General features: G+C 39.6%; 2 protein-coding genes across 6 annotated transcripts in view; one reads left to right on the forward strand and one right to left on the reverse strand.

The window, feature by feature from the left end:
- zgc:65811 (uncharacterized protein LOC393524 homolog) overlaps positions 1-14,430 on the forward strand; it is a 635,041-nt gene that overhangs the window by 520,535 nt on the left and 100,076 nt on the right. The gene's annotated exons all lie outside the window — the stretch shown is intronic.
- Positions 2,387-14,430, reverse strand: part of LOC125879894 (meiosis inhibitor protein 1) — a 103,041-nt gene continuing 90,997 nt past the window's right edge. For all 5 annotated transcript variants that reach the window (XM_049562039.1, XM_049562041.1, XM_049562036.1 and 2 more), the window contains 2 exons: positions 4,853-4,974; positions 2,387-2,573 (listed from right to left, as the gene is read on the reverse strand). In XM_049562039.1, coding sequence (XP_049417996.1) covers positions 2,519-2,573; positions 4,853-4,974 — 177 coding nt within the window. In that variant the 3' untranslated portion in view covers positions 2,387-2,518. The remainder of the gene's footprint in view (positions 2,574-4,852; positions 4,975-14,430) is intronic.

Below are 14,430 nucleotides of genomic sequence, written 5' to 3' on the forward strand. Positions count from 1 at the left end.
CTCTAAATTGTCCGTAGGTGTGAATGTGAGTGTGAATGGTTGTCTGTCTCTATGTGTCAGCCCTGTGATAGTCTGGTGACCTGTCCAGGGTGTACCCTGCCTCTCATCCAACGTCCAGCTTGCCTGCGACCCCCAACAGGATAAGTGGTTACTGAAAATGAATGGATAATAAATAATTACAAAAAAAACTTAGATACAAAAAACTTTAGCTTGAAGTATTGATTGTAACGGTTAGAGAGGCAGTTGTGTGTGAATGTGTGTTGCAGTATGAGTGTGTTCAGGAGATAAGATGAGGTGGGAAGATAAAATTCACATATGATTTGGAGTGTGTTGAAGTAATTACAGTAAATGTCTGTATTAATATATAACCATGGCACGGCTCTGTCTTTTAAAGGTCTGGTGTGTAGGATTTAGTGGCATCTAGCAGTGAGGCTGCAGAACTGTAACTTCTCCTGTGTGCCAAGTGTGTAAGAGAATTACAATGACCGATGCGAAAATGCAAATGGACCTATCTAGAGCCAGTGTTTGGTTTGTCCATTCTGGGCTACTGTAGAACAACAGGACAGATGTATCTATGTAGATATAACAGCTTATTCTAAGGTTAAGAAAACAGGATACTTACATTCATGTGATTAGAAACTAATGAAAACAAACATACAATTTCTGCCAATAAATGCCTCTAAATCCTACACACTGGACCTTTAATATTCTCAAGGAGAATGACATTTGCTCCATCTGGTAGATTTCCCATACCTTTTACGTCCTTATATTATATGTTGAGGGATCAGTTTTTAACCACAGCATTTTACTGCTGCTTTTGGCAACATTTGTAAAATTCCAGTTTAACTCCTAGTAGTGACTTAATCATTTTTAATGCTTACTTTTTGAATGATCTGTGTATTAGCTGTGCACATGGTCAGAAAGGAACCCCTTATCACTTCTCCTGTCTGAGTCACCATCAGAGAAATAAATAGGTGTAGTAGTACATTTACATTTACTTTCTTCTTTGAGAAAACATGTGGAGGCAGTCTGTCTCTCAGTGCTGGATTATAGTGACGTTATTTACAGACATGTCGCAACATCCACTCTGTAACTGCTGTCTGCCATTCAGCCCTTAAACTGGAGACATCAATGGCACTTATCACTTTATTCTTTATCCAAAAGTGGGTTGGCCTTCTCTTTTCATTAGAAGAGAGCATTCTCTATCAATAAAGGTCTTGTTCAGAAATTGCCCTCGTGTCTGTCGTCATTTAATGACTGAAGAGTTAGATCACATAACACACGCTCACAGGACTTGTTAGTGCTGCGGGTTTCTGGAACTGTCATTAATCTGGGAGAGACTCATGTTAACTTATTCACACCTGAATGAACTGCAGTGCACAATGAGGCTTGATACTATGGGACCAATGGATAGATTCAGAAATTTTTTACTTTGATTTTTGACTTTTTTTTAAATAATTTTTTTCTATACTTGTATTTATTATGATTGATATTGTACATTTTAAATTGTTTTATGTCTTCTTGATTTATGTACTGTGGTTTCGCTTGAAAATGAGCTCTCAGAGGGACTTACCTAATTAAATTAAGGTTTGAAAAAATATCCTCCACTGAAAAGTTAATCAAAAAGTTTCTGCCCAATGTTGACATCTCCGAGCAGCTGCACCCCTGAGCAGCAAGCCTTTGCCCACCTCACATTCACTGTCAAACACCAGCGGCCTGTAGGCGTGGTCACAATCTGTGACACAGCAGCTTCGTGAGGGTCTTCATGGGAAACCAGTCCTTCCAGTCCTGGGTCATTTCCAACTGCGACCCTCACAGGGACAAAACTTTTTGCCTGGGCATATCAAAGAAAAAAAAGAGCAGAGCTGTGTGATGAAGATAATAGCTGCTATGACCAGGTCAATTACTCCTGTGGATCGTTTTTCATTTTCATGTGTCTCATGAATCATTTCTATAAAGTCAAACGTGTCCTTTTCACTTTTGTGCTCTTCCCTGTTAGTGACTTCACAGCAAAGACGACACTCTCCAAATAATAAATGGCTACAGTAATGGCAGGTTTCACCTTGACCACTTCTGTGACTCTGCAGTTGTAAAATTCTAATAGAACATAAAAAAGGCCATGTGAGGTTTTATGCATAATTGTGTCCTTTAAGTGGTGTACAAAATCCTAAAGTAGAGACATCCCTGATATCCTGCATTTAATTGTATTATATTCTACAAAAAGTAGCTTAAGTACAGATGTGGGCTTATAATAAAGACACAAATGAGTTTTTGATATTTCAATGAGTAAAGATAACTTTTAATCAAACTTTTTTTTTAACAAAGCTTGTAAAAATAAATTACTTTTAAACTCTATTCAGTACATTTTTTTTAGTGAATTGACACTGTCGAATGTCTGCAGCGCTGCTTTAAGAGCAGAACAGAAAACACACTACACATAAAGGAATTAAAGATGTGCAACAATAAATGAACAATAGAACAAACAGCCCAATCAATGGTGTAATAATATCAGTTCGCATCAGCCGGCTTTCAGTGTAAAGTCAGACAGACAGATGAGGACGTCTCCAACACACCTGAGGACAAAAGTTAAGGAGGAATGAAGCATAAAGTGTGTTAAGTGTCTACGAGAGTTTATATCTGAAAGTGAACAATCTTAACAGAAACTATAGGGTGTCACTTGAATGTATGTATCCTCTACTTGCACAGTGTAGTGTGACGTATGTCATTTTACAAATTTCATGTTTGTTTACCTCCTGTCAACACTACAGAAATCTTACCTTCGCTTCTTTACAGATAGCTTAGTACGTACTGTTAATAGTATTTATTGTCGATTGTTGTAAATAGTGTTTTGGATCATTTTAACTGTGAGGTTAGCTGATCAGCTAGCCAAACTACCTACTAAAATGAAGAAAAGCATTATCAAGTTTATGAGGAGGGCGATCAGCTTACCGGAGCTTTGCTGCTCGCTTTTGCAAGACAGTGTGCGTCAGTCAATTTAATATTTTTGGGAGCTTTTTGAAGCACCACATGTAAAAAAAAGAGCCATAGTGATCTAATGTTAGCAAAACTCTGAAAATCAGGCTAATGCTGGTGCTACACTGAGTGACCAAAGGAATCCAATGGTACCAGGAACGTCATGCTAGTAAGTCAGGAAGCAGTACTGGGTATGACTGGAATGCTGAGACCCTTATGGATTTTATTGAAGTGTAATGATGTTAGCTCCCAAAGCAGCCATTTCTTTGTGGTGAGACCATTTCTTTGAAATGAGCATCACTGTATCAAGTGACCTATAGTGACCTCTAGGATACTCGCAGCCTCATGAAGCTTTACAGCCACAAACTAGTGCTCCTGAGCATCCAGAGGACAGATGGCTTTCATAGCTGTACTGACAATATATACTGAAAATTTCAAAAGATTTTGACTCCGAATTACAGCATGGATTTTTCTGTGGTCGTCCTTGAGGTCTTGGTGTCTTAATGTGGTATTTTAGAGGGGTTTTTGACCATTTTTATCAATTATCACGTGGTAAAAAATGCTTAAATTCAGCAACACAGCTGTGTAACAAATGGTATCAACCCAAACAATGCTGCGATAACAATAACTGAGGCATAATTGCTTATGGGAATGCTCATCATACACTTCAATCATAATCTTCTGAACTCCTAAATCCTCTAAACTTTAAAAATTGCAATAGGTACCTGACCAAAATGTAATGCTTATTGTTAATTACATATTTATGACTAGAAAAACTTGACACACAGTGCTGACGGGAAGTAAACAGACAACACTTTTCACAGTTAGCTTTGTAACCTACATGATGTCAACACTATTTAGCGTTAATTTTTGTATGTAGTGGTCTTAGAAGACATCTGTTAGCTAATGTTAGTCACTCAGTGTAACACCAGTGTTAGGCTGATTTTCAGAGCTTAGCTTACTTTAGGTCGCTGTGGTTCTTTTTTAAATTGGTGCTTGGAAAAGCTGACAAAAATATTAAATTGGCTGACATACACCGTCTTGCAATGGCGAGCAGTAAGTACTGCAGAGCAGACTGCCCTTCTCATAAACTTGACAGTGCTTTTCTTGATTTTATTAGCCAGCTAGGGTAGCTGACTGTCTAATCTTGCTATTTAAAGACTGAGATGATTATCAAAATGATCAATGACACTATATACAAACATGAACAGTCATCACAATATGCACAAAATAACTGAAAAGTGAAGCAATGTGAGGATTAAAAAGCACTTTGATCACTAAGGCCAGAGGCAGAGGTGACCTGAGGCTCATAAAACCGATGTACGTCACCACTACGGAACTGTAAACATAAAATATGTGTATTTTCTATCAAGCTCCTGCTTCAATCACAGTTAACAGTGTCTCTTGTTAATGGAATATTCCTTAACTATTAATGTAATCTGACAGTATTGCATTATAAGACAGTAGCTGCTAAAGCTAATATCAAGCTTAGCAGACGAGTCAATGAGAGTGTGTGGGAGAGTGAAAGGAAGAATGGGTGGGTGTGTATGTGTGTGTATGAGCCTTTAAGTACTTCTGACTGAAATACAGTAACAACCCTGTGTTGTACAACACACTTTCAAAGAGATTAAGTGAAATAACTTGCTGGAGAAAATCAATGAAGATGCTCTGCTGATGTCTGAAATACAGTACAGGTATCCTTCATAGTGTGCTAAGAGAGTGTGTGTATGTGTTGCAGCTTGTCAGATTCACACAGAGGCATGTTTGAAGTTTTTGTAGGGTGTGAAATTGGTGCGATTTTAAATACACCATCAGCCTGCGCGTGTTTCGTGCAGGTGTCAGGTGTTGATGAGCGCGTTTCACTTCAGGTGAGGGATACAAGACGTTGCTAGGCAGACTGGGGCTGCAGCTCTCGGCTGGCGTCTGCAGGCTGAGGGACTCCAGCATACTCCTCACTCTCTGCTTGTGCTCCCCTGTGAGTTGCAGGACACTGCTCTGGATCTGGACAAGCAAAAGAAGGTTGAGTATTTTAAGGTATCGGTACCGGATACGTTTTGGGTATTGACCGAAATAACCCAGTGCCAGGTAGTATCAAATTGTCTCCAGCACAGATTGTATATAAAGATGGGTGACATTACAGCTACCCAAAACTGAAGCCAAAACATTGTGATCGCCCCCTGGTGGCTGGCTGCAGTACAAGTCATGAACCCTGGTTGTAAGATAACATGACGTTAAAAAGAGGGGAACTACTGTCATAACTGACAGCTGCACCAATCAGTATTCTTGCTATTGATGGTGTTGCTCATGATTGGTTGGATAGGATACTGCCAGAGACTGCTACTGTGCAGACTCTGGCTCCAAATGATGTCACCAGCACAAGATGGCAGCAGCCGTATCCAGGATATTTTGGCTTCATTTTTGTACAATATGAGGAAGTAGAGACATGTCATCTATCTTTACATACAGTCTACGGTCTCCAGTCAAACTCGCATTCAATCCTTTTTGTGGTGTGGGTCTAATCCCGGACTGTCCTGACCCCCCACCAGATCAGCAGACTTTCTGTTGCTGCCATCTCTGGAGCCACTAGCCTCCCAGCTAACGGTCAGTTCTACCTCTGCCAGATTAGTGCAAGCTAACACAGCAGCAATGACTATCATCCAACACAAGCTGTTAAACGGTCCCAACAATCTAACACTGACACTGAAACGACTCAATACTGTCATTGTGTGTGTGTGCAGTAGAGTAGATCTCATAACTGTCTAAGGCGTGAAGTTCAGACTTCCGCAGCTGGAGCTACAACCCATACAGTCTGTAGTGAGGTGAAGTCAGGTGCTATATTGACAGAGCGTTGAGAGTTCAGCGTGCCAAGATGCCACCAAAGCGCTCCGAAGTAGAGCTATATTACACGCCACTTAATTCACATTAAGGGTATCAAATGAAGTACTCTAGTGGTATTGGTATCACTTTAAGGGCTTTTTAAATGATACCCAGCCCAAGAGGAGAGACGGAGCAGGACAGACAAGCAGCATAATGTGGGAGGGATGACAACATAAAAGAGAATGGAGAAATTAAGAGAAATAGCACAGGACATAATGCCAATATTGGGACTAAAGGTTAATAGGCAGTGAAGAGGGAGATGAGAAGAAAAACATAAAGTAGGAAAAAACAAAGTAAAATGTCTGAATCAGAGGAAACAAGCCTTTATTCAGGCCTTTATTCCTACCTGGCTGATGACATTTTCTGAAAACTATACCACTTAAAAAATGAAATACATAGGCAAGCTGACAAAAGGCAAATTCTTCAGAGGGAGGTTCACACAGACACTCTCAAACGCACACACCTGGGATTTGCAGAGTGCTAAATAAATAAGCATGACAGGAAGCTTCTACTGCAAAAACAAAACTATTTATTTCAGCTGTGACAGGCAACACGGCAGAGTTACAACCATATTAGCAGAACATAGTTGTGAGCTAGAGCAGCCCAAGTATTGCCATTAAAGCACCAAGATCCCTTATATTGTCATCAAATGATCATCTTCTCCTTCATGAGCGCCATAATCATCATTCTCAGCACCAGGGAAGGAAGAAAGCTAGAATTACCGCCTTGCATTTTTATGCCTCCACCACCCACTGGCTTTTTGTAAAAGGGACCAAGGTGATGCTAACTTCTGTGTCGGACTACAAAAAAAACCTCATCTCTGCAGCACTCATCTCAGTATCCTACCACATCTCTCTACACTGGGGTAATGATGTTGAATAATGGTCAGAAGAAATGTTTTTGCAGGTAATTATGATGTCACAGTTAACCTGACCTTTGTCCTTTTGGATATAAAATGTCTCACTTTTAATCTTCATCTTTACTTTTTTATTATCAATAAGCATATGAAATCTTGAGTAATGGCCAACAAAGTGTTTTGTGGGGTCACAGTAACCTTGACCTTTGACCACCGAATTCTAATCAATTCATCCTTGAGTCCAAGTGAACGATTGTGTCGGACGTAATGACATTCTACAGCTGTACCCAACTCAGAATGATGTCAGTTGAATCCAATGTGGCTGTTCAATATAATTATCTGACGATCTGTTCCTTGTTTTCCATATGAAGTTTGAGTGTTAGTTGTAACTGTTGAGTAGAGATGTTTACGTTATATTAAATGAGCCAGGTTAGCCCTCTGAGGTAATGCATGCTAGCTATGCTAACACGGGATTGGAAGTTTGCATCAAAATTTTTTGCAGACACTAGATACCAAACAAAAGCCATAGATTGTACAGTATTAAGTTGTGTGTGAGCTGTAAATTCACCACTCATAACATGGCAGAAGATAACATTATCTCAGAGCTCCAAGCTGCTGCCGCCGTCTCACTCAAACTCACCCTGGGTCTGCAGCTGCCTGCGCCCAAAGAGCAGTATAAAAGCGAAGAGCACTCACTCTGCTTCTAAATCTGGGTACCTAATCCTTCCAGAAGTACACTGCATACTAACTGAAGAAAACAAACAAACTAACAAACAAAAAAAACACAATCGCTTGATTTAAAGAATCTCAGTTGACTGAGGGGTCTGACTGATAATACGAATCTTCGACTCATGAAATTCCCGCGTTCTTGATATATCAAGTTCACGAGAATAGGATGGGCTTTCAGTCACAGTGCCCCTGACTTCTGAACACTAAAATCTAATCAGTTTATCCTGGAGTCCAAGTGGACGTTTGTGCCAAATTTGAAAACAGTTCCTCAAGGTGATCATGAGATATTGCGTTCACGAGAAGGGGACACACAGACGTATGACTGGAAAACATAATGCCTCTGCTCGTGGCTGTTGGCAGCGCAAAGGCATAAAGATCTGGAACTTTGAGAAGTTTCAAGAGAGAGGAACTGATGGATCTTCATACACAAGTGAATAATGTCATCAAACTTAGAGCTGTTTTATTTGACAGCAGTTCCCATTAAGTAACTCTAGAGGATGGTATTTTGAGCAATACGCAGGTGAAGGAAAGGGCAGAATAAAAAACTTGTTTCAACACTATTCAGTAATTTAAAAAAAAAGGCAAAAAGGGGATCAGAGATGAATGGAGTTAGTAGGGTGAGACTTTGGAGAGCAATGAAGAGAAGAGAGGAGGCAAAGGAGTAGGGGGAGAAACAGAAAAGGCTAACAAGTGAAAGGTCAGGCTGGGTATGAAAAAATGAGAGAGATGGAAAGAGTGATGGGTAACAGAGTCCCTCCAGTCTGGGGGAACTTACTGGAAGTCTGCAAGCATCAGAAATTATGAAAAGGGACTCTCCCCAAAGACTGGCTCTGATCTGACAAGCCAACTCAGTATGCAGCACAAGCTGCAGCCTCACCTCTGCTAACCCTTAGCACTGGCCACTGGATCATATAGACATACAGTTAGAGACAGGAAGAAAAGCAAATGGAGAAGTAGTCTGAGTCAGAACTTAAAATAGCCACGGGCCAAAGCTGCAAAAGTAAAATGATGCATATAAACACATCAGGAAGTTCTCATGCACTGCTAGTATGCATATCTATAAAAAGCAATAAACCACAATCTGAATATAATCCATGTCATATTGAAGGCTGTGATCATGTGACCAATGTGCTGATGGGAATAAATAAGGAAGTGGTTTAACAAGCGAAAGTCCATGAAAAGAGTCAGGTTGGGGTTTTGTTAGGTAGTCACCATGTACCATGTTTCTGTGTAACTTTACTTGCCTTAGCCTAACCTACATAACTTTCTGTAAAGTATGTAACTTTCCGTTGAGCATTTAACATGACAAGCCAAACCATGTTTCATTCCCTAAACCTAACCTATGTAACTTTACATGTCTAAACCTAACTAACTTAAAGTAAATAACGTAACGACAACCAACCATGTTTCTTTTGCTAAACCCTATCTACGTAAATTTACTGCCTAGCCTAACTTATTTAACTCAGTGTTAAGTACGTAATTTTATGTTAAGTACTCAATGTGATGATGCCAAACCATGTTTCTTTTTCTAACCCTAACCTACGTAATGTTACTTGCCTAGATCTAACCTTTACGTTGAGTACGTAATGTGACGACAACAACCATGTTTCTTTGGCTAAACCTTATCTACTTAGCTTTATTTGCCTAAGCTTAACCTAGGTAAATTTCCATTATGTATGTAACTTTACATTAAGTATTTAACGTATTGACGCCCAACCATGTTTCTTTTCCTAAAACTTACCTATGTAACTTTAAAAGTCTAAACCTAACCTACGTAAATTTACATTCAGTACATAGCGTAATGTCAAACAACCATGTTTCTTTAACTTAACCTTATCTACGTAACCTTACTGCCTAACCTAACCTACTTAATTTAACCTGAAGTACGGAATTTTTATGTTAAGTATGTAATGTGATGACGCCCAACCATGTCTTTTCCTACACCTAACCTACGTGACTTTACTTGCCTAAATCTAACCTGTGAAACTTTACATTGTGTACGTAATGTGATGACAACCAACTATGCTTCTTTTGCTAAAACTTATCTACATAACTTAAGTTGCCTAACCTACTGAACTTTATGTTGAGTACATAATTTTGTATTAAGTACATAACTCGATGACGTCCAACCATGTTTCTTTTGCTAAACCCAATCTAAATGACTTTACGTTAAGTGTACGTAATGTGACAACTCCCAACCATATTTCTTTTACTAAACCTAACCTACGTAACTTCACGTTAAGATTGCAACTTTATGTTAAGTATGAAATATGACGCTGCCCATCCATATTCCTTTTTTCTAAACCAGATCTACGTAACCTTATTTGCCTAAACCTTACCGACGTAACTTTACGTTGTGTACGCTGCGCCCCGCTTTGCTTCTTTTCTTAAATCTAATCTAAGTAACTTTACTTGCATAAATCGTATGTAACTTTAGCTTAATCGGATAACTTTAAGTATGTAACATGACGATGCCATTTGGAGTACGCTAATTCAGCACATATCATACAAATATCAAACTGTTGCATGAGGATACACTGATACACATACACGCTTACTTATGCTGTGTGCATACATGCTAATAGTGTCTGCACACAGAATTTATTAACACACACTCAGTTGACAGTTATGTCACGACTCATGGGGAGGAAGCAAGACAGTAATATGATACCAGATCACTGACAAATGTGCACAGAGAGCTTCCTCACAAACTGAGATTTTACTTCAGTCCACAGGCAGATCAACAGAACCTATGAACAAAGTTCAATGTGTGCAAATGTTAGTGTGTGTAGTGTGACAGATTGGAGCGGAGGAGATGACAGGGGAGAAAACGCAGTGTCTTGAGACTGTTAAGAAAAGTGTGTCTGTCACATTGAACCCTACCTCCCCTAAACTGCCTCGATGTCTCCACACACACACACACACACACACACACACACACACACATACACGCGCGCTCAAACAGACACTTGCGCACACATTCACACAGTTTATGATTCCCTGGCACACGCTGCACTGGGAACTGGAGTTTGTGCCATCATTCTGTCACTCCTCTGATTCTGAGCTACTTTCAGAATACTAAATGCATTTCTGGTCCTATATATGATGCCAAATTCAAGCTAAGCAATCTGATGTGGCTGCTACTCCTTCTGTGTTTTATAGTGTCTGAAAGAAAACCCAGATGGGCTTTATGCAATCACTGCAAAGCTAACAAGGGTAACGACAAGGACATAGTTCATCATGTTCAACTTATGCTGAAAGTAAATGTTCCCAGGGAATGCATCATGCATTTGAAGCTGGTTCATACAATGCCATATTTCTCCTGGGAATAATCTGTGTGATTTGATGAACGATACTATGTCAGAAGCTTGTGCCACGTGAGCACTGTGATCACAACTGAGTGGAGCAAAAATCAAAGTTGTTTTCATCAGTCGATCTGCTCAATTCACCTTTACGATTCATGAACACTCATTTACATTTTCTCTCATCAACATCTTTTTTGTTTGCACTTTTGGTGGGTGTCCTACATTTCTAAAGCTAGTATTTGCATATTAACAGTGCAACAATATTCCACTGTCACAAATGGAAACTAAAAATCATGGTAACACTCTATGAAGACCGTATCTATATTGTGTTAAGAGGGTATTCATAGTTAATTATAATGCATTTATAATGCTCTACGACTACACTCAAACACACACAATGCTTCCTGATGCACTATGTCAACAGTCATAAAACATTATGGATGTGACTTATAATAAATTAGAAATGTCAAGTGTCTTATGGATGCTCTTGACTAGTTATAAACTAGATGTTGACTGATCGCCAATCGGGCTGATAATGCATTATGATCACTGTATGTGTTAAGTAAAGTGACGTACATGTTGATGCATCTATTATAATTCATGCTTCATCATAATATTTCAGTGTTGGTGTTCTGTACTGCATTGTAAGTAATTAATGCCTACTAAACACAAGAATACTTTGAAGTCTGACACCCTCTGACATCTAAAGACATGTGACATGGAGTCAGAGAGTTTTTTGTCACAGAAACTATTGCAGTCCTCGAAATCCCCAGTGAGTATGCTATACGCTACAGCTAGCTAGCCAGCTAGCTAGCTAACCACTTTCCCCATTTCAAACAAGGCAGCTTGTAAGCTAACTTTAGCTATTGGAATGACCGCAATAGCCAGAAGCTAAACGTGCATTTCGGCTGAAGATTTCAAGCTTATAAACGGTTACATAATCTGACTTTTGAAGCTAGCAGGCTTCAGCTGAAATGTACAGTTAGCTCATAGGCTACTAGAAAACATTCCAGTAGCTAACATAAGCTTGCAAGTAGCCCCTACAGTGGTTAGACACTTGACACTTAAAATTCATTATTAGTCGCATCTATAATGTTTTATGACTGTTGATACAGTGCATCAGGACGCATTATGCGTGTTTATGGGTGGAGTTGTAGAGCACTATAAATGCATAATGATTCACTATAAATGCCCTCATAGTACATTATAGATATGGTCTTCATAGAAAGTGTTACCAAAATGATCATATACGTGTTTAAGGTCATAGACTGTATAATACAGATAGACAACATGACAGCGACCCAAAAGTGAAGCCAACACATCTCTGTCGCCCCCTGGTGACTGGCTTCAGTATAGATCATAAACTCTGTCCCTCCATGTTAGCGGATGGGAAATGGGCCAACTAAAACCTGAAAGTATATGTCAAATAATTTTTTTATTTGATGGTATAAAAAGGGGGTTTAACGTCATGATTAACAGATGTGTGTGCCAATCGGTGTGGTCGCGATCGGTCAGACGGCAGGGACTCAATACCGCAAAGATCTCTACTGTGAAGAGTAGCTAGGGACATTTTGGCTTTATTTTTGTACAGAGGAGATCGAGGAACTGGAGACGTGTTGTGAATCTTTATCAGCAGTGTTATCTACAACAAACCGCAGGTATTTTATCATTTTTGTGCTACTCAAATAAACTTCACTGCACAATACTCATTTCTGAATACACCACTGAGAACGTGTGAACCTTGAGACTCTGTTGTCATGGCTGTAAAAACACTGTTACATTCTTCTGGTGACTGCTTTGTATTATGCTTCATTCTGGGCGAATTTGTCACCACCTCCTCTGGAGGGATTTCCCACTGGGCGCTGCCTCCAGACCTCCCACTTGTGTTTGTGCCCCAGTGTTCTCCAGTTGATCCTCGCCTTTTCCTGCGTGGGTTCTAGCCACCAATCACAAGACTGTCGGATCTATCACTCCAGCTGATAAAAGCTGCCTCGTGAAAATGCCAGAGGGGGCTGTGATTTAATCTGAGCAGTCCGCCTCTGTGTCTCTCTGTGAAATGTTAATTTGTGTGATGGTTAACTTTGCTGTTGGAGAATTTTGGTGTGAATAGATAATGTGAACTCGTATGAGGGCTGTTATTTTTTCATTCATTCGTTATCTCTTGCACCACATGTAGATATATTGACTATGTAGGACTAAGACTAGGACATTTTGTATTTACCCTTTAAGCAGAGAGCTTGTATCTGTTTAACTTTTATTATTTGGCAGCTCACTAAATAATAAACAGCAGTGCTCGCCTGACTACATCGGCTGTATGTTGCATCCATTATCCCTAAACAACGTAAGCCCAAGCGTCACAACCACATGATGGTATTTTTCTAATCTCAAAATGCAGTTTGCCTGACCTTTTAGTGCAAGGATCCAAGTTTCAGTGTCACTTTTTTAAACTTTTTTGTTTTGCTGAGTAAGATCAAAGTTAATCTTTGATGGGTATGCACAGTGACTACAGAACAGTGCAGAATAACCTACAGTATATACACCCTTTTAATAAATTATTCACCAACCTGTAGAGGTCTTTAGACTGACAAATACATTTAATATCTATAGGCAGTAGGGTTTACAGCCAACATCAGCAGTGAAAGGCTGGATAGACTACAGAGACAGGATGCACACGCTTTGTATTTGCAGGAGGAGACTGTGTGCAATCATCTTCAAACAAATGGCCAGCAGCAACAAAAATGTCTACAGAGAGCTGAACAGATATTGTTCTGTCTTAAAGCTTTACAGTCATCAGATTCAATATGAGGAGGAGAAGGGGTGGGGACTTTATTCTTAGATTTGACTGGCATCCAGATTTTGGACGGTAAGTTCAAATAGCATCCTGACTTGGCAGCTCTCACCGCAGTTATGCAATTATTCCTTGAGTGCCTAAATGCAAAGTAGCCATTTGGGTCCCATGTGCATCTTGGTCCGCACACAGGTTCTATTCCTCGCCTTACACTGCCAAGTCAGGAGAAGACCAAGGGCTGTGTTTGAAATAATTGATTTAAAAAGAAAGACAGGAAAGAGAAAAAGAATGGAAAAAGAAAGAATGGACATTAAGACACGAGCTAAGGCTATATGAACACATAAAAGTATCAAAATCAGTTGTCAAATTTTGTACTTCCCAGGATAACTATTTATCAATGATCCAAAGTCCAGAGTCAAATATACCAGAAGCTTTTATGTTATCATTTCTATCACAGGGTTGCCTTTAATCTTTTAAATTTTCCATTTATGGTCATAAACAAGCTGGACCGAGTTAACAGCTAATGTTTTCTCAGGCAAGTACATCTCCACCTGTGTATGTTTCCCAGTTGCTGAACAGTATCCCCTCTGCCAGACACGTGATTAATAGATACAATCCAACATTGTGTAGTGTCCAGACACAATAACGATGCATGTCTGTGTCAGTAGAAGTGTAAATGAGGATTTTAAATTCAGTCTCCAGTTTCTGTGACAACACAGATGAAGAGTCATTAGTGCCGACACAACCAATAATTCCAGATGCCAGAGGATATGTACGACTAATAGCTGGGGTTACTGAGTTACTGTAATGCCAATGGCGAGCACTACTACACAGCAGTAACTCTTTGCTTTGTGTATATCAGGGTGCCAGACATTTAATGATACAATAACAGGAGTGGAAGA

This window comes from Epinephelus fuscoguttatus, linkage group LG19, assembly GCF_011397635.1.
Source record: "Epinephelus fuscoguttatus linkage group LG19, E.fuscoguttatus.final_Chr_v1".
Taxonomy (NCBI): Eukaryota; Metazoa; Chordata; class Actinopteri; order Perciformes; family Serranidae; genus Epinephelus; species Epinephelus fuscoguttatus.